The sequence below is a fragment of the Taudactylus pleione genome, unplaced genomic scaffold, assembly GCF_031769625.1.
Source record: "Taudactylus pleione unplaced genomic scaffold, aTauple2 ptg001186l, whole genome shotgun sequence".
Classification (NCBI taxonomy): Eukaryota; Metazoa; Chordata; class Amphibia; order Anura; family Myobatrachidae; genus Taudactylus; species Taudactylus pleione.
Genome location: NW_028285587.1, coordinates 90,620 through 113,539, shown reverse-complemented (window position 1 = coordinate 113,539; position 22,920 = coordinate 90,620). Strand labels below are relative to the sequence as shown.

The window sequence follows — 22,920 nt, the reverse complement described above, 5'->3', positions numbered from 1 at the left end:
AACAATGACGTGGTCTGTTATTACTGCAGAGAGTGGTGCTGATATCTAATAGTATAATAATGTATTTATCTTCTCTGTGTATGACTGATATACATAAAATGTATCCCCTATATAACAATGACGTGGTCTGTTATTACTGCAGAGAGAGGTGCTGATATCTAATAGTATAATAATGTATTTATCTTCTCTGTGTATGACTGATATACATAAAATGTATCCCCTATATAACAATGATGTGGTCTGTTATTACTGCAGAGAGTGGTGCCGATATATAATAGTATAATAATGTATTTATCTTCTGTGTATGACTGATATACATAAAATGTATCCCCTATATAACAATGACGTGGTCTGTTATTACTGCAGAGAGTGGTGCTGATATCTAATAGTATAATAATGTATTTATCTTCTCTGTGTATGACTGATATACATAAAATGTATCCCCTATATAACAATGACGTGGTCTGTTATTACTGCAGAAAGTGGTGCCGATATATAATAGTATAATAATGTATTTATCTTCTGTGTATGACTGATATACATAAAATGTATCCCCTATATAACAATGACGTGGTCTGTTATTACTGCAGAGAGTGGTGCTGATATCTAATAGAATAATAATGTATTTTTCTTCTCTGTGTATGACTGATATATATATATAAAATGTATCCCCTATATAACAATGACGTGGTCTGTTATTACTGCAGAGAGTGGTGCTGATATCTAATAGAATAATAATGTATTTATCTTCTCTGTGTATGACTGATATACATAAAATGTATCCTCTATATAACAATGACGTGGTCTGTTATTCCTGCAGAGAGTGGTGCTGATATCTAATAGTATAATAATGTATTTATCTTCTCTGTGTATGACTGATATACATAAAATGTATCCCCTATATAACAATGACGTGGTCTGTTATTGCTGCAGAGATTGGTGCTGATATCTAATAGTATAATAATCTATTTATCTTCTCTGTGTATGACTGATATACATAAAATATATCCCCTATATAACAATGATGTGGTCTGTTATTACTGCAGAGAGTGGTGCCGATATCTAATAGAATAATAATGTATTTATCTTCTCTGTGTATGACTGATATACATAATATGTATCCCCTATATAACAATGACGTGGTCTGTTATTACTGCAGAGAGTGGTGACGATATCTAATAGTATAATAATGTATTTATCTTCTCTGTGTATGACTGATATACATAATATGTATCCCCTATATAACAATGACGTGGTCTGTTATTGCTGCAGAGATTGGTGCTGATATCTAATAGTATAATAATCTATTTATCTTCTCTGTGTATGACTGATATACATAAAATATATCCCCTATATAACAATGATGTGGTCTGTTATTACTGCAGAGAGTGGTGCCGATATCTAATAGAATAATAATGTATTTATCTTCTCTGTGTATGACTGATATACATAAAATGTATCCCCTATATAACAACGTGGTCTGTTATTACTGCAGAGTGGTGCTGATATCTAATAGTATAATAATGTATTTATCTTCTCTGTGTATGACTGATATACATAATATGTATCCTCTATATAACAATGACGTGGTCTGTTATTACTGCAGAGAGTGGTGCTGATATCTAATAGTATAATAATGTATTTATCTTCTCTGTGTATGACTGATATACATAAAATGTATCCCCTATATAACAACGATGTGGTCTGTTATTACTGCAGAGAGTGGTGCTGATATCTAATAGTATAATAATGTATTTATCTTCTCTGTGTATGACTGATATACATAAAATGTATTCCCTATATAACAATGACGTGGTCTGTTATTACTGCAGAGAGTGGTGCTGATATCTAATAGTATAATAATGTATTTATCTTCTCTGTGTATGACTGATATACATAAAATGTATCCTCTATATAACAATGACGTGGTCTGTTATTACTGCAGAGAGTGGTGCTGATATCTAATAGTATAATAATGTATTTATCTTCTCTGTGTATGACTGATATACATAATATATATCCCCTATATAACAATGATGTGGTCTGTTATTACTGCAGAGAGTGGTGCTGATATCTAATAGTATAATAATGTATTTATCTTCTCTGTGTATGACTGACATACATAAAATGTATCCCCTATATAACAATGACGTGGTCTGTTATTACTGCAGAGAGTGGTGCTGATATATAATAGTATAATAATGTATTTATCTTCTCTGTGTATGACTGACATACATAAAATGTATCCCCTATATAACAACGACGTGGTCTGTTATTACTGCAGAGAGTGGTGCCGATATCTAATAGTATAACAATGTATTTATCTTCTCTGTGTATGACTGACATACATAAAATGTATCCCCTATATAACAACGACGTGGTCTGTTATTACTGCAGAGTGGTGCTGATATCTAATAGTATAATAATGTATTTATCTTCTCTGTGTATGACTGATATACATAAAATGTATCCCCTATATAACAATGACGTGGTCTGTTATTACTGCAGAGAGTGGTGATGATATATAATAGTATAATAATGTATATTATCTTCTCTTTGTATGACTGATATACATAAAATGTATCCCCTATATAACAATGACGTGGTCTGTTATTACTGCAGAGTGGTGCTGATATCTAATAGTATAATAATGTATTTATCTTCTCTGTGTATGACTGATATACATAAAATGTATCCCCTATATAACAACGACGTGGTCTGTTATTACTGCAGAGAGTGGTGCTGATATCTAATAGTATAATAATGTATTTATCTTCTCTGTGTATGACTGATATACATAAAATGTATCCCCTATATAACAATGACGTGGTCTGTTATTACTGCAGAGAGTGGTGCTGATATCTAATAGTATAATAATGTATTTATCTTCTCTGTGTATGACTGATATACATAAAATGTATCCCCTATATAACAATGACGTGGTCTGTTATTACTGCAGAGTGGTGCTGATATCTAATAGTATAATAATGTATTTATCTTCTCTGTGTATGACTGATATACATAAAATGTATCCCCTATATAACAACGACGTGGTCTGTTATTACTGCAGAGAGTGGTGCTGATATCTAATAGTATAATAAAGTATTTATCTTCTCTGTGTATGACTGATATACATAAAATGTATCCCCTATATAACAATGACGTGGTCTGTTATTACTGCAGAGAGTGGTGCTGATATCTAATAGTATAATAATGTATTTATATTCTCTGTGTATGACTGATATACATAAAATGTATCCCCTATATAACAATGACGTGGTCTGTTATTACTGCAGAGAGTGGTGCTGATATATAATAGTATAATAATGTATTTATCTTCTCTGTGTATGACTGATATACATAAACTGTATCCCCTATATAACAATGACGTGGTCTGTTATTACTGCAGAGAGTGGTGATGATATATAATAGAATAATAATATATTTATCTTCTCTGTGTATGACTCATATACATAAAATGTATCCCCTATATAACAATGACGTGGTCTGTTATTACTGCAGAGAGTGGTGCTGATATCTAATAGTATAATAATGTATTTATCTTCTCTGTGTATGACTGATATACATAAAATGTATCCCCTATATAACAATGACGTGGTCTGTTATTACTGCAGAGAGTGGTGATGATATATAATAGTATAATAATGTATTTATCTTCTCTGTGTATGACTGATATACATAAAATGTATCCCCTATATAACAATGACGTGGTCTGTTATTACTGCAGAGAGTGGTGCCGATATATAATAGTATAATAATGTATTTATCTTCTCTGTGTATGACTGATATACATAATATGTATCCCCTATATAACAATGATGTGGTCTGTTATTACTGCAGAGAGTGGTGCTGATACCTAATAGTATAATAATGTATTTATCTTCTCTGTGTATGACTGATATACATAAACTGTATCCCCTATATAACAATGACGTGGTCTGTTATTACTGCAGAGAGTGGTGATGATATATAATAGAATAATAATATATTTATCTTCTCTGTGTATGACTCATATACATAAAATGTATCCCCTATATAACAATGACGTGGTCTGTTATTACTGCAGAGAGTGGTGATGATATATAATAGAATAATAATATATTTATCTTCTCTGTGTATGACTGATATACATAAAATGTATCCCCTATATAACAATGACGTGGTCTGTTATTACTGCAGAGAGTGGTGCTGATATCTAATAGTATAATAATGTATTTATCTTCTCTGTGTATGACTGATATACATAAAATGTATCCCCTATATAACAATGACGTGGTCTGTTATTACTGCAGAGAGTGGTGATGATATATAATAGTATAATAATGTATTTATCTTCTCTGTGTATGACTGATATACATAAAATGTATCCCCTATATAACAATGACGTGGTCTGTTATTACTGCAGAGAGTGGTGCTGATATCTAATAGTATAATAATGTATTTATCTTCTCTGTGTATGACTGATATACATAAAATGTATCCCCTATATAACAATGACATGGTCTGTTATTACTGCAGAGAGTGGTGATGATATATAATAGTATAATAATGTATTTATCTTCTCTGTGTATGACTGATATACATAAAATGTATCCCCTATATAACAATGACGTGGTCTGTTATTACTGCAGAGAGTGGTGCTGATATATAATAGTATAATAATGTATTTATCTTCTCCGTGTATGACTGATATACATAATATGTATCCCCTATATAACAATGACGTGGTCTGTTATTACTGCAGAGAGTGGTGCTGATATCTAATAGTATAATAATGTATTTATCTTCTCTGTGTATGACTGATATACATAAAATGTATCCCCTATATAACAACGACGTGATCTGTTATTACTGCAGAGAGTGGTGCTGATATATAATAGTATAATAATGTATTTATCTTCTCCGTGTATGACTGATATACATAATATGTATCCCCTATATAACAATTAATACAGCACAGTAGCTGGTCCCGAGGCCGTGTCACATGATGTATACAACCGCACATGATCAGAATGGACCAATCATAGAGATCTATGCAGATTGCCAGAATGAACTAAAGAGAGAGTCTGGATAATCAGATCCTCCCAGTCATGTGAGGTAATCACACACATGACTGGAATGGACCAATCATGGAGATCTCTGTAGAAAAACCAGCAAGAGGCATGGATGATTTGTTTCACCTGGTCACATGGTAAACCACAATCACGTTACCGGTTACACCAGTAACAATGAGTAAGAGTTGTCATGGTGATATAAAAACACAAGTCTCCGGGCACATTGCATGAGAACAATGTCACGTGATGGAGCTGACCAATCCCAATCATTACATATATATATAATAGCGATTCTAAGTTATAAAGTCACACAATAAGGTATAAATAACACTAATGATATAATAAGATAATGTATTAGTGATCTGTATAGCGGCAGCGTCACTGGGATCCAGGTCACATATTATTATATTTTATTTATAGGGCGCCACAAGTGGTCCGCAGCACCGTAAATACAGTACAGGGTACACAGAACATTACAATACAGTAACCAACTTATAAACAGAGCACAAGTAACAATTAACAACACAATTCTCCATACACAATACGGCTGGGAAGGTGAAGGCTGTCATAGAAGTGCTAGAGAAGAAGCCTGTGAGACAGTGGGGAGGAGGATCCTGCTCCTAGGAGCTTACAATCTAGTATAAATAACACACATGATACAGTAAGATAACAGATTAGTGATTATTATTACCCCATATAGTAAAGTTATAATGTTGATAATATTAGTAATAATGTGCGATAGTTTCCACTAGTGAGTCACATGATAGGATCACACCCACACCCCAATTACACTAATAAGGGCAGATATATATATATATATATATATATATATATATATAAGCAAATTAATATTCATCCAAGGTCCCTATTGGAGACTTATTCTGAAAATATATAGAATATGAAGAGTTTAGATTTAGGCATAATGAGAACCACATGTAAAGTATCACTGTATATTTTGATGCTGGATAGATTATATATATATATATATATATATATATATATATATTATATATGAGATGTCTCTTCAAATCAAATAGTAAGTACTCTGAAGCTTATTGATTTTTTCCAGTACAATCCTGGATAAGTAATGGCTGTCTTTATGTTGTGTTACTTAATTATGAATTTTAGAATCATGAGTGTTAATAAAGGTTCTGTATTATATGGTTTCTAAAATAAAAGTATACAATATATTTATTTGTATTGTTAAACTATGGAATATATTAGTTTTTTGCTATGGTTCAGGATAATGATATAGTCTCTATAAATCCAATAAGGATACACTTATGAGAATATGTGGAAATAATTTATTCTATACCTTCTTCTATCAATTTTTAAATGATTATAAACTAAATGCTATGAGACAGATTGATGTCTTTATTTTTACATAAGTTATAGGACATGTAATTAATTAAGGTGTGACTAATGATAGAAATTATTAATAATGTTCTTTGGCAACTGATGGAATTTTTTAACGTATAGGTCCATTTTAAGGACAGTATGTTGCCAGTTTCTGTCCGGACTTTTTACAATTCCTAGAATCCGGTATGTATATTCAACCTTCAAAGATTTATATTTATCATGATCAATTATGAGTAATGTCATATGTATACATATTTTATGATGTAATTCTCTAAAATATAAGTCCATTTAAAAGGACATTACTTGGAAACATCTTGTGGATTTAGTTAGTTTTTTGCATTTTGGTATGTATTGACACCAGGAGCAATTCAAATTGTATTAGACCCTATACCATTGTTTTTGTACACCCATTTATTTTTGTTTGTATTTATCTTTAATTGAAGATAAAGTCCTAACAGACAAAACACGTTGGGTTGTGTATTACCAGAAGGGAGAAACCTGCCTATTTGAAAACCTGGTCTTAAGGGGTTAATGGCAGGCTATATATCATCTTCTTCTGTTGAATAATTTAGCAATTGTGTAAGCATTTAAAAAAAAAATTATATGTCAATTTTTTTATTTTAATAAATGTATTGTTCAAAATCTAACAGTGGTCCATTGGGCGTTTTTTGGTGAGTGGCTCTTTTCCAGAAAAAGTTAATTCGGAACTTATAAAAACTACGTCAAGGTTGGTCCAGTCTACTAAAGAAGAAAAAATTGGACTGATTCTTACTCTTCAAAAGGGACTTTATCTGATATCCTACTGTTGGAGGTTCTGATCTGTAGAACGCTTTTTACCCCACGGAAGTGGGTTTCGAACTGTGAAAATACTGAAAATGTATTTAATTATCCATTTAACTGTTAAGATATTTTCGTGTTTTGCGCCCTCATCATATTTTGGTCGATATATATATATATATATATATATTATATATAGATTACACATACACTACCGTTCAAAAGTTTGGGGTCACTTAGTGCTTTTCTTTCAAAAATAAGGAAATTTCTGTTTTTTTTCAATGAAGATAACATTACATTAATCAGAAATATACTCTATACATTGTTAATGTGGTAAATGACTATACTAGCTGCAAACTTCTGGTTTTTAAAGGAATATCTACATAGGTGTATAGAGACCCATTTCCAGCACCATCACTCCAGTGTTCTAATGGTACATTGTGTTTGCTAAGCGCGTTAGAAGACTAATGGATGATTAGAAAACCCTTGTGCAATTATGTTAGCACAGCTAAAAACGGGTTTGCTCATTAGAGAAGCTATAAAACTGGCCTTCCTTTGAGCTAGTTAAGTATCTGGTGCATCACATTTGTGGGTTCGATTATACTCTCCAAATGGCCAGAAAAAGAGAACTTTCATGTGAAACTCGACAGTCTATTCTTGTTCTTAGAAATGAAGGCTATTCCATGCGAGAAATTTCCAAGAAACTGAACATTTCCTACAACGGTGTGTACTACTCCCTTCACAAAACAGCACAAACAGGCTCTAACCAGAGTAGAAAGAGAAGTGGGAGGCCCCGGTGCACAACTGTGCAAGAAGACAAGTACATCAGAGTCTCCAGTTTGAGAAATAGACGCCTCACAAGTCCTCAACTGGCAGCTTCATTAAATGGTACCTGCAAAATGCCAGTGTCAACGTCTACAGTGAAGAGGCGACTCCAGGATGCTGGCCTTCTAGGCAGATTGGCAAAGAAAAAGCCATATCTGAGACTGGCCAATAAAAGGAAAAGATTAATATGGGCAAAAGAACACAGACATTGGGCAGAGGAAGATTGGAAAAAAGTGTTATGGACAGACGAATCGAAGTTTGAGGTGTTTGGATCACACAGAACATTTGTGAGATGCAGAACAAGTGACAAGATGCTGGAAGAGTGCCTGACGTCATCTGTCAAGCATGGTGGAGGTAATGAGATGGTCTGGGGCTGCTTTGGTGCTGGTAAAGTGGGAGATTTGTACAAGGTAAAAGGAATTGTGAATAAGGAAGCTATCACTCCATTTTGCAACGCCATGCCATACCCTGTGGACAGCGCTTGATTGCAGCCAATTTCCTCCGCCAACAGGACAATGACCCAAAGCACACCTCCAAATTATGCAATAATTATTTAGGGAAGAAGCAGGCAGCTGGTATTCTGTCTGTAATGGAGTGGCCAGTGCAGTCACCAGATCTCAACCCCATTGACCTGTTGTGGGAGCAGCTTGACCACATGGTACGCAAGAAGTGCCCATTCAAGCCAGTCCAACTTGTGGGAGGTGCTTCAGGAAGCGTGGGGTGATATTTCTTCAGATTACCTCAACAAATTAACAGCTAGAATGCCAAAGGCCTGCAATGCTGTAATTGCTGCAAAAGGAGCATTCTTTGACTAAAGCAAAGTTTGAAGGACAAAATTATTATTTCAAATAAAAATCATTATTTCTAACCTTGCCAATGGCTTGACTATATCTTCTATTCATTTTGCAACTCATTTGATAAATAAAAGTCAGTTTTCATGTAAAACACGAAATTGTCTGGGTGACCCCCAAACTTTTGAACGGTAGTATATATATGAAAATTTGTCCTTCTGTCTTTCTATACAAATCCACAGTTTACAAGCCAAGATCGTAAAATTTGATATAGGAGCGTATTAAAACACGGCAGAGGCAACTATAAAAAAATTTAAATCGAAATTACTGTTAGTTTTTAAATAATTAAAAAACACACATACTCAGGACACCCTTAGCGACCCCCACACTGACACCACCAGCACCCCTGCACTGCCAGCACACATGACTGATGACACCACTGGCACCCCCGCTCTGCCGACACCCTGTATTGAGAACACCCTTGCACTGCCAACACAGTCAACAAACCTGCACTGATGACACCACTATTGATATTAAGCCAGGCTTATTATGAGTCTGAATATGGTAAAAATTGATATCTGCATCCATGAGGAGAGATCCATTTGATTTACAGTCAGGCCCATAAAGATGACAACTATACTGGGATGCAAACACGCAGCTCTGCAGCACAAATTTTTATTTATACTTGCTCATGCATGAGCTTACACAACTAGATGGTGTCAACAGTGGCGACCAAACTTTTTTGTTTATCTCCTTGGTTGCTGGACTGCACTATGGAACGCACAGAGGCTACTTCCGGTTCATTCCTTTGTCAGCCCCTGAAGGGTAAAACCGATTGGATGAATCTTATACACCATGGAGACCCTGAATGCCGGAAACAGCTGCACAAGGAACTGGAAGTAGTTGCTGTGCATTTCATAGTGCGATCCAGCAACCAGGAAGTACACAGTCATCCTGGTATCAGAGCAACAGAAGCTCTTTGCCATGTTTACACTGTACATCCGACAAATTTTGAATGCTTCTGTCACCGAAGTTTGCTTTATACCGTTACAGGTCCTACTTCCTTCAAAGACCTTAGGACTGTGGAAGTTTGTCACACTTTTTGTGAGGCCTGCCTAAGGAGGGGTTTGTTGGAGGATGATGTGCAAACATTCTTAAAATTCCGGGCAACGCCAGGTACTCCAGCTAGTGCGTGCGTGCGTGTATGTATGTATGTATGTATGTATGTATATATATATATATATATAAAATATCCCCTGGGTATATTCGTATTAGATATTAGACATTTTAATGCATTTACCAAGCCCTATATTAATTATTGTTGGCGAGATATCTCTAGCACTGTACATTCCTCCTCTCTTTATATTAATGACACACATACCAATTATCTGCGGATGGAGAACTTAAACTACTGTGTGACTGGAGTGTTACCAAATCCCTGTTTTGTATCAGCTCAATTAAATACTTTTCTCACGTGTGACATCTGATGTCTAACAAGGCTCGTTTTTCGTGTAAAACATTTCCCACACTCAGAGCATGGAAATGGTTTCTCACCTGTGTGAGTTTTCTGATGTGTAACAAGAGCTGATTTATATCTAAAACATTTCCCACACTCAGAGCATGGAAAAGGTTTCTCACCTGTATGATGTCTCTGATGAGTATCAGCACCTGATTTCTGTGCAAAACATTTCCCACACTCAGAACATGGAAATGGTTTCTCACCTGTGTGATTTCTCTGATGTATAACAAGAGCTGCTTTATATGAAAAACATTTCCCACACTCAGAGCAAGTAAATGGCTTCTCACCAGTGTGTGTCATCTGATGTCTAACACAAAGAGATTTCTGGGTAAAGCATTTCCCACACTCAGAGCATTGAAATGGCTTCTCACCTGTATGAGTTCTCTCATGTGCAACAAGATCAAATTTATATGTAAAACATTTTCCACACTCAGAACATGAAAATGACTTCACACTTGTGTGAGTTCTCTGATGTGTAACAAGATCAGATTTTACTGAAAAACTTTTCCCACACTCAGAACATGGAAATGGTTTCTCAACTGTGTGAGTTTTCTGATGTCTAACAGAAACTGACCGACGTATAGAACTTTTACCAGATTTAGATAACATTCTATTACCTATATGAGCTGTACTGTGTGTAGCAAGATCTGAATTATCAAGAAAACGTTCCTCATCATTAGAGGGACCAGATGACATATCCGCACTGTGAAGTGCTGGATGTATATTTAGGGTAATTGGAGTTTCTCCTGGAGAATCCGGTCTGATGTTCTTATCTTCTATTTTAAAATCTGGTGACACGATGAGATCTCCCTGCGAGGTATTCCTGCTTGTGCGTCCATCTACTGGAAACAAATGTATAAGAATAAACAATTTACATTGAGAGCAAATGTTCTTGGATGTCTCTGCGCTTAAACTCAATATGTATAAGACTGAAATGATTGGCTTCCCACCATCTGGAGTTCACTCACCTCCTTCAATTTTATTATCCATCGACAACCTCACCATCTCTTCTATCTCACAAGTCCACTGTCTTGGAGATATCCTTAACTCCGCCCTCTGCTTCAATTCCCACATTCAGTACCTCTCCCAGTCTTGCCGCTTCCACCTTCAAAATATCTCCAGGATCAGACCCTCTCTCACCCTGGAGGTAACTTATGGTGCTAACACACGGTACGATAAAAATGTACAATATGAACAATATCGTTCATATCGTGCATTTTTTAGTGCCTTCTAACCCCCAAACGACCAGTGATGCACGGGCACGTATGGACAATAACGATATTGTCCATCGGCCGTGCATGCTGTAACCTGGTCGATATCGACCAGGTCACATAGGGACCCACGATCGTTGATCGCGGATTGCTGGCCTGTTGTTGGTGGGTTGGTGGTGTGCTGGATGAACAATAATGATCATTTAGCACACCGGGAAGGTGCAGGACGATCAGCCAGCGATATTGTTATCGCTGACTGATCGTACCGTGTGTACGCACCATAAAACCCTCATCAACTCACTGTTCATCTCTAAACAGGGCTATTGTAACCTCCCTCCTATGTGGCCTCAACACCCATTTCTCTCCACTGAAATCTGTACTCAATGCTTCTGCCTGGCTCATCTTCACCAAACTACAAACTGCCTTTCCTCTACTCAGGTCCTACACTGGCTCCCCATCCCCACGAGAAAACATTCAAACTCCTCCCAATCATCTATAAAGTTGTGATGTGGGAGTATATGGTTTTATAGTGCAGGGAGGAGACACTGGTCAGATCTCTGGGCTGGTAACACACAGTGACATGATGTGAGGGGGAGAGCAGGGGTATAATAGGGGCTGTTGGCTCCTGATGTATGAGAAACACCAGAGAGTGTGGGGAGGAGACTGGTCAGATCTCTCAGCTGGTAACACACAGTGACATGATGTGAGGGGGAGAGCAGGAGTCTAATAGGGGCTGGTGGCTCCGGATGGTTGGGGGGGAGAGCATGAGACTTAGAGGCTGATGGCCCCTGACTCCCCCAATGTGCAGATACAATTCCCTCATAAGCTTGTACATCGATGTAGTGACTGAGCAAAGAGAATATGTTATAAGGGTTTATAACTCACCTGTGCTGATATATGTAGGGATTTTTTCCTTCTTACACTGCTGATCACTCCTCACATATGTCTCTTCTTCTCCCTCTATATCTTCTGCCTTTATATCAGTCACATACGGCTCTTCTTCTCCCGCTATATCTTCTACCTTCATATCAGTCACATACGTCTCTTCTTCTCCCTCTATATCTTCTGCCTTTATATCAGTCACATACGTCTCTTCTTCTCCCTCTGTATCTTGTGCCTTCATATCAGTCACATACGTTTCTTCTTCTCCCTCTATATCTTCTGCCTTTATATCAGTCACATACGTCTCTTCTTCACCCTCTATATCTTCTGCCTTTATATCAGTCACATACGTCTCTTCTTCTCCCTCTATATCTTCCGCCTTTATATCAGTCACATACGACTCTTCTTCTCCCTCTATATCTTCTGCCTTCATATCAGCAAGATCTTCATTCTAAATGACCCATATAACAATAATGTCTGATTTAATTGAGACTAAATAGTATAATATCAGTGCATAAGACACACACAGCTTCTCTACAGATCATATAGTGACAGTCCCTTTAGTATATTTGTGAGACCCTAAATCCCACCTACCTGATGCGCCTGTGGGATCCTCTGATTCTCATCTATACAATCCTGTGAATAAAGAGGACGGAAACATCTCTCTGGGGTATTTCTATTACTGGGTCCATCTGTAGGAGACACATAGTGACTGAGTACATTGTATATATGTGATTATCAGGTTATGTGTATATAGAGGCTCCCAAACCTCCTCTCCCCTGTACAATAAATGACAGTCTTCTCTTACCCAGTGATGTGAGGGGCCGGTGATTCTCCATCATCACGTCCTTGTACAGACCCCTGTGTTCCTCTATATACTCCCACTCCTGCATGGAGACATAGACAGCGACATCCAGACACCTTATAGGAACCTGACACACACAATGATACAGTCATCACCCAGACACATCCCCTGGTGCTACTGTATAATGTCCCATTCCCAGCAGTCACCTCTCCAGTCAGCAGCTGAATGATCTTGTTTATGAGTTCCAGGATCTTCTGGTCATTGTGTCTCTCATGCATCAGTGAGTGAGGTGGAGGCACCGTCATGGGGGTCTGGGTCCTGCTCAATCCTCCTGATACACAGGGACGGCTGCTGGGTGTCTTACTCTCACCAGATGACTTCCTCACTACTGTGTAACCCTGTGTATTGGGGAAATATAAATGAGAAGGTCAATTAAACTCCACTTAAATGGGGCTGTTTATTCAGGTGATCACATTGCATAATATTCAAGTAGACTCGTATTTTACAACAAAAAAAAAATCTTATAACAATCTACCATATATATGAAAATGTGGAGTATATAGTATCTCTTGCAGCCCAATAAGTTTTTTGTAAGTGACAGAAAGAGAACAACAATAGCAATGTAATAAATACCAACTCCAGTGAGGACTGTGGGATTAATACTATATCTGAGACCGGCTCCCTGCTACTCGGATATTACTATAGATATAAGTGATGTCACTGTGACAGTCCCAGACCCCCTCACCTCCCCAGTAATGTCCCTGTATTATTACTATAGATATAAGTGATGTCACTGTGACACTCCCAGATCCCCTCACCTCCCCAGTCATGTCCCTGTATTATTACTATAGATATAGGTGATGTGACTATGACACTCCCAGATCCCCTCACCTCCCCAGTCTTGTCCCTGTATTATTACTATAGATATAAGTGATGTCACTGTGACACTCTCAGATCCTCTCACCTCCCCAGTCATGTCCCTGTATTATTACTATAGATATAAGTGATGTCACTGTGACACTCTCAGATCCTCTCACCTCCCCAGTCATGTCCCTGTATTATTACTATAGATATAAGTGATGTCACTGTGACACTCTCAGATCCTCTCACCTCCCCAGTCATGTCCCTGTATTATTACTATAGATATAAGTGATGTCACTATGACACTCTCAGACCCTCTCACCTCCCCAGTCAGCAGGTAGATGATCTCCAGGGTGAGATTTAGTATCCTCTCAGTCATGTGACTCCTGTCCTTGTCCATCCTCAGTGATCAGTGATTTATACAGGACACGTCTCACCCTCACGTGACTTCTAGTAACAAGGATCTGACTCCTCACTGCACAGAAATCTAGGAATAAATATAAATATTAGAAGCTATTTCTTACCAGTTATCTATGTAGTGAGCACATATTACACAGCGCTTTACAGGGAATATTTAGTCACATCTGTCCCTGCCTTTCCTACATTTCCTACCACATGGACAGCCTACACACACACACACATACATACACACACGGGGTATTTATGAAAGAAGCAAACTAACGTACCAGTGTGGATTTGCAGAGTGGGAAGAAACCAATGCAAACACTGGAACATACAGAATCCACACAGAACCTTGGTTAGGAGTTGAATTCACGACCCCAGAACAGCGTAGAAATGCAGTCCACTACGCTATCATGTTGCTGTTGTTATATAAATGTAAGAGTACACTGAGTGACCACTAAGTCCCCTCATTCCCAGAGACAGAGTCTAGGTCAGTGTTTCTCAGAAGCTCCTCTGACCCAGCTTCAAAGGGCTGCTGAGTGACCCCTACACGGCAATGCTGGAGGTTACACCAATGGTCCTCTCATGTCCAAGAGTCATTGACCTCCACGACACACACTTGATTCAATATGTCTGAGGAAGCAGACCTGATCCACGTATTGGGAGTTACACTGACACTCCCCCGGTACCCCCTCTATTAGTGCCTTGGTAACCATGGTTGGCCTGAGTTTTCCTTGGTGAGAGGGTTAATAGTCCCCTCCCTAGATATGATGATGTTGCCCCCAATGTTGGGGTCGAAGTGAAGGATGATTTATTATTGTGGACCCCTGGTATGCAAATGCCCTCATCCTCTGGGTGTTTTGTAGAGGCCCTTCAGAATAATGCTGTGGGGCCACAAAGCTCTATTTACACCCATAATACTGAGACACCTATTCCGGGAGCTGGAAGAGATGGAACTGGTAACCTCACATCTGTTCTGGCAACTCAGATAGAACTATTCCTCCAACACCTACTCGAGCATCTGGAATGAAGGGCTCAGGTACTTAGAGCCCTATTCTTGAACCCGGAATGGATGGCTGAGGCACTGGGGAGAACCAATCGGGGCAGCTATAATGAATGGCCAATGTTCTCGTAGCCCTATACCAGCACCTATAATTGCTGGCTATTGTACTCAGGGATCAATTGCGGCAGCCCAAACACCTGGCTAACATAATCAGAGCTCACTCCGCCACAGTTGGTTAAGGTTATCAGAGCTCTAATTCCGCACCGGGAACGCATTGCTAATGCACTCAAAACTCCATTCTGGCATCCAGAATAGATGGCAGATATACTCTAGCTCTGTATGAGCACCCAGAACGGCAGGCTAGCATACTGTAGCTCCATACTAGCACCTCTTCCTGTTTATCGATGCCAGCTGCATACTATCATACGGTCTCTTAGTCACACTAGCAGGCAACCAATGTAAAGGGTTGCAAGGGGGCTCTAAGGCATTAAAAGGGGTGTGAGGAGGCCCTGAGGCATATAAAGGAGCATGTGGGGGCTTTGGGCTGGCATATAATGGCATAAGGGGCTCTAAGGCATAAAAAGGGGTGTGAGGAGGCCCTGAGGCATACAAAGGAGCATGTGGGGGCTTTGGGCTGGCATATAATGGCATAAGGGGCTCTAAGGCATAAAAAGGGGTGTGAGGAGGCCCTGAGGCATATAAAGGAGCATGTGGGGGCTTTGGGCTGGCATATGGCATAAGGGTCTCTAAGGCATAAATAGGGGTGTGAGGAAGCACTGAGGTATATAACAGTGCATGTGGGGTCTCTGGGACGGCATATAATGGTATAAGGGGCTCTGAGGCATATGAAGGGGTGTGATTGGGCTCTGAGGCTTATAAAGGGGCACAAGGGGGATCTAAGTCATATAAAAGGGCATGAGTTGCCTTTATAGCATATACAGTGCTGTTTTTGGAAACGTCTCCTGTTCAGGAACCTGTAAAATGAAAAGGTAGTAACCCTGCCCTCAGATCTGGTCACAATGTACAGTGATAGAGAAGGCACGGTAGTGGTGAGGGTGCATGTATCCCCACCGTGTATGCAGATAGCAGAGCTGTCACATACCCCCAAATGAGGACGTGCACTGATGGCTCCACAGAGGCAGGGGGCGCTGCAGTGAGCTGAGCCATTCAGGATTCCATATGGTAGTGGATAGATCCCCGTCCATAGATTTACCCTGAATTCATCAGTTACTACCAACGTCATTCCCTACTAACCATGTGGACATAGAGGAGGAATATAAACCTGTAGCAAGTGAAGCGAGCCCCCGTGCCCGACGTGTTGCAAACAAAGCGAGACCGCAAGAGGACAAATTTCTTCTTTTGTTGGCCTTTATGGGTATGGAACCGCACTTCTGCCCTCACTCCATGTCACTTCCAGGTACATCTAGTGAAGGGGATCTATACACTACCGTCCCATATATTTACCAAATCCCACTGACCCATTTAATGCTACCAAGACACCAGATAGCGGTCTGTTACCAAGTAAGTATGGTCCGTGCCACCTGTATTATAGTAACTACTGACTCTGCGCCACCTTTATTATAGTAACAACTGGGTCTGCGCCACCTGTATTATAGTAACAACTGGGTCTGCGCCACCTGTATTATAGTAACAACTGAGTCTGCGCCACCTGTATTATAGTAACTACTGACTCTGCGCCACCTTTATTATAGTAACAACTGGGTATGCGCCACCTGTATTATAGTAACAACTGGGTCTGCGCCACCTGTATTATAGTAACAACTGGGTCTGCGCCACCTGTATTATAGTAACAACTGGGTCTGCGCCACCTTTATTATAGTAACAACTGGGTCTGCGCCACCTTTATTATAGTAACAACTGGGTCTGCGCCACCTGCCCTATAGTAACAACGGAGTCTGCGCCACCTGCCCTATAGTAACAACTGGGTCTGCGCCACCTTTATTATAGTAACAACTGGGTCTGTGCCACCTTTATTATAGTAACAACTGGGTCTGCGCCACCTGTATTATAGTAACAACTGGGTCTGCGCCACCTGTATTATAGTAACTACTGGGTCTGCGCCACCTTTATTATAGTAACAACTGGGTCTGCGCCACCTTTATTATAGTAACAACTGGGTCTGCGCCACCTGTATTATAGTAACAACTGGGTCTGCGCCACCTGTATTATAGTAACAACTGAGTCTGCGCCACCTGTATTATAGTAACAACTGAGTCTGCGCCACCTGTATTATAGTAACAACTGAGTCTGCACCACCTGTATTATAGTAACAACTGGGTCTGTACCACCTGTATCATAGTAACAACTGGGTCTGCGCCACCTGTATCATAGTAACAACTGGGTCTGCGCCACCTGTATTATAGTAACAACTGGGTCTGCGCCACCTGTATTATAGTAACAACTGGGTCTGCACCACCTGTATTATAGTAACAACTGAGTCTGCGCCACCAGTATTATAGTAACAACTGAGTCTGCGCCACCTGTATTATAGTAACAACTGAGTCTGCACCACCTGTATTATAGTAACAACTGGGTCTGCGCCACCTGTATTATAGTATCAACTGAGTCTGCGCCACCTGTATTATAGTAACAACTGAGTCTGCGCCACCTGTATTATAGTAACTGGGTCTGCGCCACCTGTATTATAGTAACAACTGGGTCTGCGCCACCTGTATTATAGTAACAACTGAGTCTGCGCCACCTGTATTATAGTAACTGGGTCTGCGCCACCTGTATTATAGTAACAACTGAGTCTGCGCCACCTGTATTATAGTAACAACTGAGTCTGCGCCACCTGTATTATAGTAACTGGGTCTGCGCCACCTGTATTATAGTAACAACTGGGTCTGCGCCACCTGTATTATAGTAACAACTGGGTCTGCACCACCTGTATTATAGTAACTGGGTCTGCGCCATTTGTATTATAGTAACAACTGGGTCTGCACCACCTGTATTATAGTAACAACTGAGTCTGCGCCACCTGTATTATAGTAACAACTGAGTCTGCGCCACCTGTATTATAGTAACAACTGGGTCTGCGCCACCTGTATTATAGTAACAATGGAGTCTGCGCCACCTGTATTATAGTAACAATGGAGTCTGCGCCACCTGTATTATAGTAACAACGGAGTCTGCGCCACCTGTATTATAGTAACAACTGAGTCTGCACCACCTGTATTATAGTAACAACTGAGTCTGCGCCACCTGTATTATAGTAACAACTGAGTCTGCGCCACCTGTATTATAGTAACAACTGAGTCTGCGCCACCTGTATTATAGTAACAACTGAGTCTGCGCCACCTGTATTATAGTAACGACTGAGTCTGCGCCACCTGTATTATAGTAACTGGGTCTGCGCCACCTTTATTATAGTAACAACTGAGTCTGCACCACCTGTATTATAGTAACAATGGGGTCTGCACCACCTGTATTATAGTAACAACTGAGTCTGCGCCACCTGTATTATAGTAACAACTGGGTCTGCACCACCTGTATTATAGTAACAACAGAGTCTGCGCCACCTGTATTATAGTAACAACTGAGTCTGCACCACCTGTATTATAGTAACAACTGAGTCTGCGCCACCTGTATTATAGTAACAATGGGGTCTGCACCACCTGTATTATAGTAACAACTGAGTCTGCGCCACCTGTATTATAGTAATAACAATGTCTGCACCACCTGTATTATAGTAACAACGGAGTCTGCGCCACCTGTATTATAGTAACAACTGGGTCTGCACCACCTGTATTATAGTAACAACAGAGTCTGCGCCACCTGTATTATAGTAACAACTGAGTCTGCACCACCTGTATTATAGTAACAACTGAGTCTGCGCCACCTGTATTATAGTAACTGGGTCTGCGCCACCTTTATTATAGTAACAACTGAGTCTGCGCCACCTGTATTATAGTAACAACTGAGTCTGCACCACCTGTATTATAGTAACAACTGAGTCTGCGCCACCTGTATTATAGTAACTGGGTCTGCGCCACCTTTATTATAGTAACAACTGAGTCTGCGCCACCTGTATTATAGTAACAATTGGGTCTGCACCACCTGTATTATAGTAACAACTGGGTCTGCGCCACCTGTATTATAGTAACAACTGGGTCTGCGCCACCTGTATTATAGTAACTGGGTCTGCGCCACCTGTATTATAGTAACAACTGGGTCTGCGCCACCTGTATTATAGTAACAACTGGGTCTGCGCCACCTGTATTATAGTAACTGGGTCTGTGCCATTTGTATTATAGTAACAACAGTCTGCACCACCTGTATTATAGTAACAATGGGGTCTGCACCACCTGTATCATAGTAACAATGGAGATTGCGCCACATATTTATAAATATAGGATAAAGGGGCAGCACCATGAGACATCCAAGTTACACAGCACCTGGGCAGCGTATACACTGCCATGACCGGGCACATGGGCTGGAGGCTGGGTCACTCACCCAATACATATTATGTGCGTCTGGTAACCCTGGTAAGCAGGACCCCTGTGTTATTGCCCAGGCTTGCCCTGTTACCGTGCCACAACTGTACCCTGCTGCAGGACAGGCTGGCATTATACAGCTAATACTGGGGGGCTTTCCTGTGCCCTGAGCCCCTGGTTATTATACACACTCCCCCCACCCTATAGTCCTATAGCACTTACTAAGTAACGTAGAACTATAGGATTAGCCGTGCAGTGACCCCAGCAGCCATATTCCCATCACATCCGGGTCACACAGGAAGTGTCTCATGCACGCCCCCTGCAGGGTGTATATGGCATTGCTCTCCCTACATCCCCCAGCTGTCACTTACAGGGCACACTAGAAGGGACTGTACCCGGCCAGTAACCTCTGTAATCCAGGGAACAGAAGTTACACTGAGCTCTACAACCAGATGTGGGCGATGTCACCATCGTGTGCGGCTCTGCGTCACACCGATAAGGGGGAAGTAATGGCAGCTATAGGCAGTAATGGTAACACAATAGTAATAATCTCTCATCTCCGTCACCATCGTGTGCGGCTCTGCGTCACACCAATAAGGGGGAAGTAATGGCAGCTATAGGCAGTAATGGTAACACTACAGTAATAATCTCATCTCCGTCACCATCGTGTACGGCTCTGCGTCACATCAATAAGGGGGAAGTAATGGCAGCTATAGGCAGTAATGGTAACACTATAGTAATAATCTCATCTCCGTCACCATCGTGTGCGGCTCTGCGTCACACCAATAAGGGGGAAGTAATGGCAGCTATAGGCAGTAATGGTAACACAATAGTAATAATCTCTCATCTCCGTCACCATCGTGTGCGGCTCTGCGTCACACCAATAAGGGGGAAGTAATGGCAGCTATAGGCAGTAATGGTAACACAATAGTAATAATCTCTCATCTCCGTCACCATCGTGTGCGGCTCTGCGTCACACCAATAAGGGGGAAGTAATGGCAGCTATAGGCAGTAATGGTAACACTACAGTAATAATCTCATCTCCGTCACCATTGTGTGCGGCTCTGCGTCACACCAATAAGGGGGAAGTAATGGCAGCTATAGGCAGTAATGGTAACACTATAGTAATAATCTCATCTCCGTCACCATCGTGTGCGGCTCTGCGTCACACCAATAAGGGGGAAGTAATGGCAGCTATAGGCAGTAATGGTAACACAATAGTAATAATCTCTCATCTCCGTCACCATCGTGTGCGGCTCTGCGTCACACCAATAAGGGGGAAGTAATGGCAGCTATAGGCAGTAATGGTAACACAATAGTAATAATCTCTCATCTCCGTCACCATCGTGTGCGGCTCTGCGTCACACCAATAAGGGGGAAGTAATGGCAGCTATAGGCAGTAATGGTAACACAATAGTAATAATCTCTCATCTCCGTCACCATCGTGTGCGGCTCTGCGTCACACCAATAAGGGGGAAGTAATGGCAGCTATAGGCAGTAATGGTAACACAATAGTAATAATCTCATCTCCGACACCATCGTGTGCGGCTCTGCGTCACACCAATAAGGGGGAAGTAATGGCAGCTATAGGCAGTAATGGTAACACTATAGTAATAATCTCATCTCCATCACCATCGTGTGCGGCTCTGCGTCACACCAATAAGGAGGAAGTAATGGCAGCTATACGCAGTAATGGTAACACTATAGTAATAATCTCTCATCTCCGTCACCATCGTGTGCGGCTCTGCGTCACACCAATAAGGGGGAAGTAATGGCAGCTATAGGCAGTAATGGTAACACTACAGTAATAATCTCATCTCCGTCACCATCGTGTGCGGCTCTGCGTCACACCAATAAGGGGGAAGTAATGGCAGCTATAGGCAGTAATGGTAACACAATAGTAATAATCTCATCTCCGTCACCATCGTGTGCGGCTCTGCGTCACACCAATAAGGGGGAAGTAATGGCAGCTATAGGCAGTAATGGTAACACAATAGTAATAACCTCTCATCTCCGTCACCATCGTGTGCGGCTCTGTGTCACACCAATAAGGGGGAAGTAATGGCAGCTATAGGCAGTAATGGTAACACAATAGTAATAATCTCATCTCCGTCACCATCGTGTGCGGCTCTGCGTCACACCAATAAGGGGGAAGTAATGGCAGCTATAGGCAGTAATGGTAACACAATAGTAATAACCTCTCATCTCCGTCACCATCGTGTGCGGCTCTGCATCACACCAATAAGGGGGAAGTAATGGCAGCTATAGGCAGTAATGGTAACACTATAGTAATAATCTCATCTCCGTCACCATAGTGTGCGGCTCTGCGTCACACCAATAAGGAGGAAGTAATGGCAGCTATAGGCAGTAATGGTAACACAATAGTAATAATCTCATCTCCGTCACCATCGTGTGCGGCTCTGCGTCACACCAATAAGGGGGAAGTAATGGCAGCTATAGGCCGTAATGGTAACACAATAGTAATAATCTCATCTCAGTCACCATCGTGTGCGGCTCTGCGTCACACCAATAAGGAGGAAGTAATGGCAGCTATAGGCAGTAATGGTAACACTACAGTAATAATCTCATCTCCTTCACCATCGTGTGCGGCTCTGCGTCACACCAATAAGGAGGAAGTAATGACAGCTATAGGCAGTAATGGTAACACAATAGTAATAATCTCATCTCCTTCACCATCGTGTGCGGCTCTGCGTCACACCAATAAGGGGGAAGTAATGGCAGCTATAGGCAGTAATGGTAACACAATAGTAATAATCTCTCATCTCCATCACCATCGTGTGCGGCTCTGCGTCACACCAATAAGGGGGAAGTAATGGCAGCTATAGGCAGTAATGGTAACACTACAGTAATAATCTCATCTCCTTCACCATCGTGTGCGGCTCTGCGTCACACCAATAAGGGGAAGTAATGGCAGCTATAGGCAGTAATGGTA

The 22,920-nt window shown here is 40.5% G+C and overlaps 1 protein-coding gene across 1 annotated transcript in view; it reads right to left on the bottom strand.

Moving 5' to 3' along the window:
* LOC148451061 (uncharacterized) overlaps nucleotides 1-22,920 on the bottom strand; it is a 220,026-nt gene that overhangs the window by 184,507 nt on the left and 12,599 nt on the right. The window contains exons 2-7 of the mRNA XM_088462311.1: nucleotides 14,428-14,592; nucleotides 13,451-13,642; nucleotides 13,248-13,371; nucleotides 13,034-13,131; nucleotides 12,443-12,890; nucleotides 10,293-11,188 (exon numbers count right to left, since the gene is read on the bottom strand). Coding sequence (XP_088318437.1) covers nucleotides 10,293-11,188; nucleotides 12,443-12,890; nucleotides 13,034-13,131; nucleotides 13,248-13,371; nucleotides 13,451-13,642; nucleotides 14,428-14,505 — 1,836 coding nt within the window. The 5' untranslated portion in view covers nucleotides 14,506-14,592. The remainder of the gene's footprint in view (nucleotides 1-10,292; nucleotides 11,189-12,442; nucleotides 12,891-13,033; nucleotides 13,132-13,247; nucleotides 13,372-13,450; nucleotides 13,643-14,427; nucleotides 14,593-22,920) is intronic.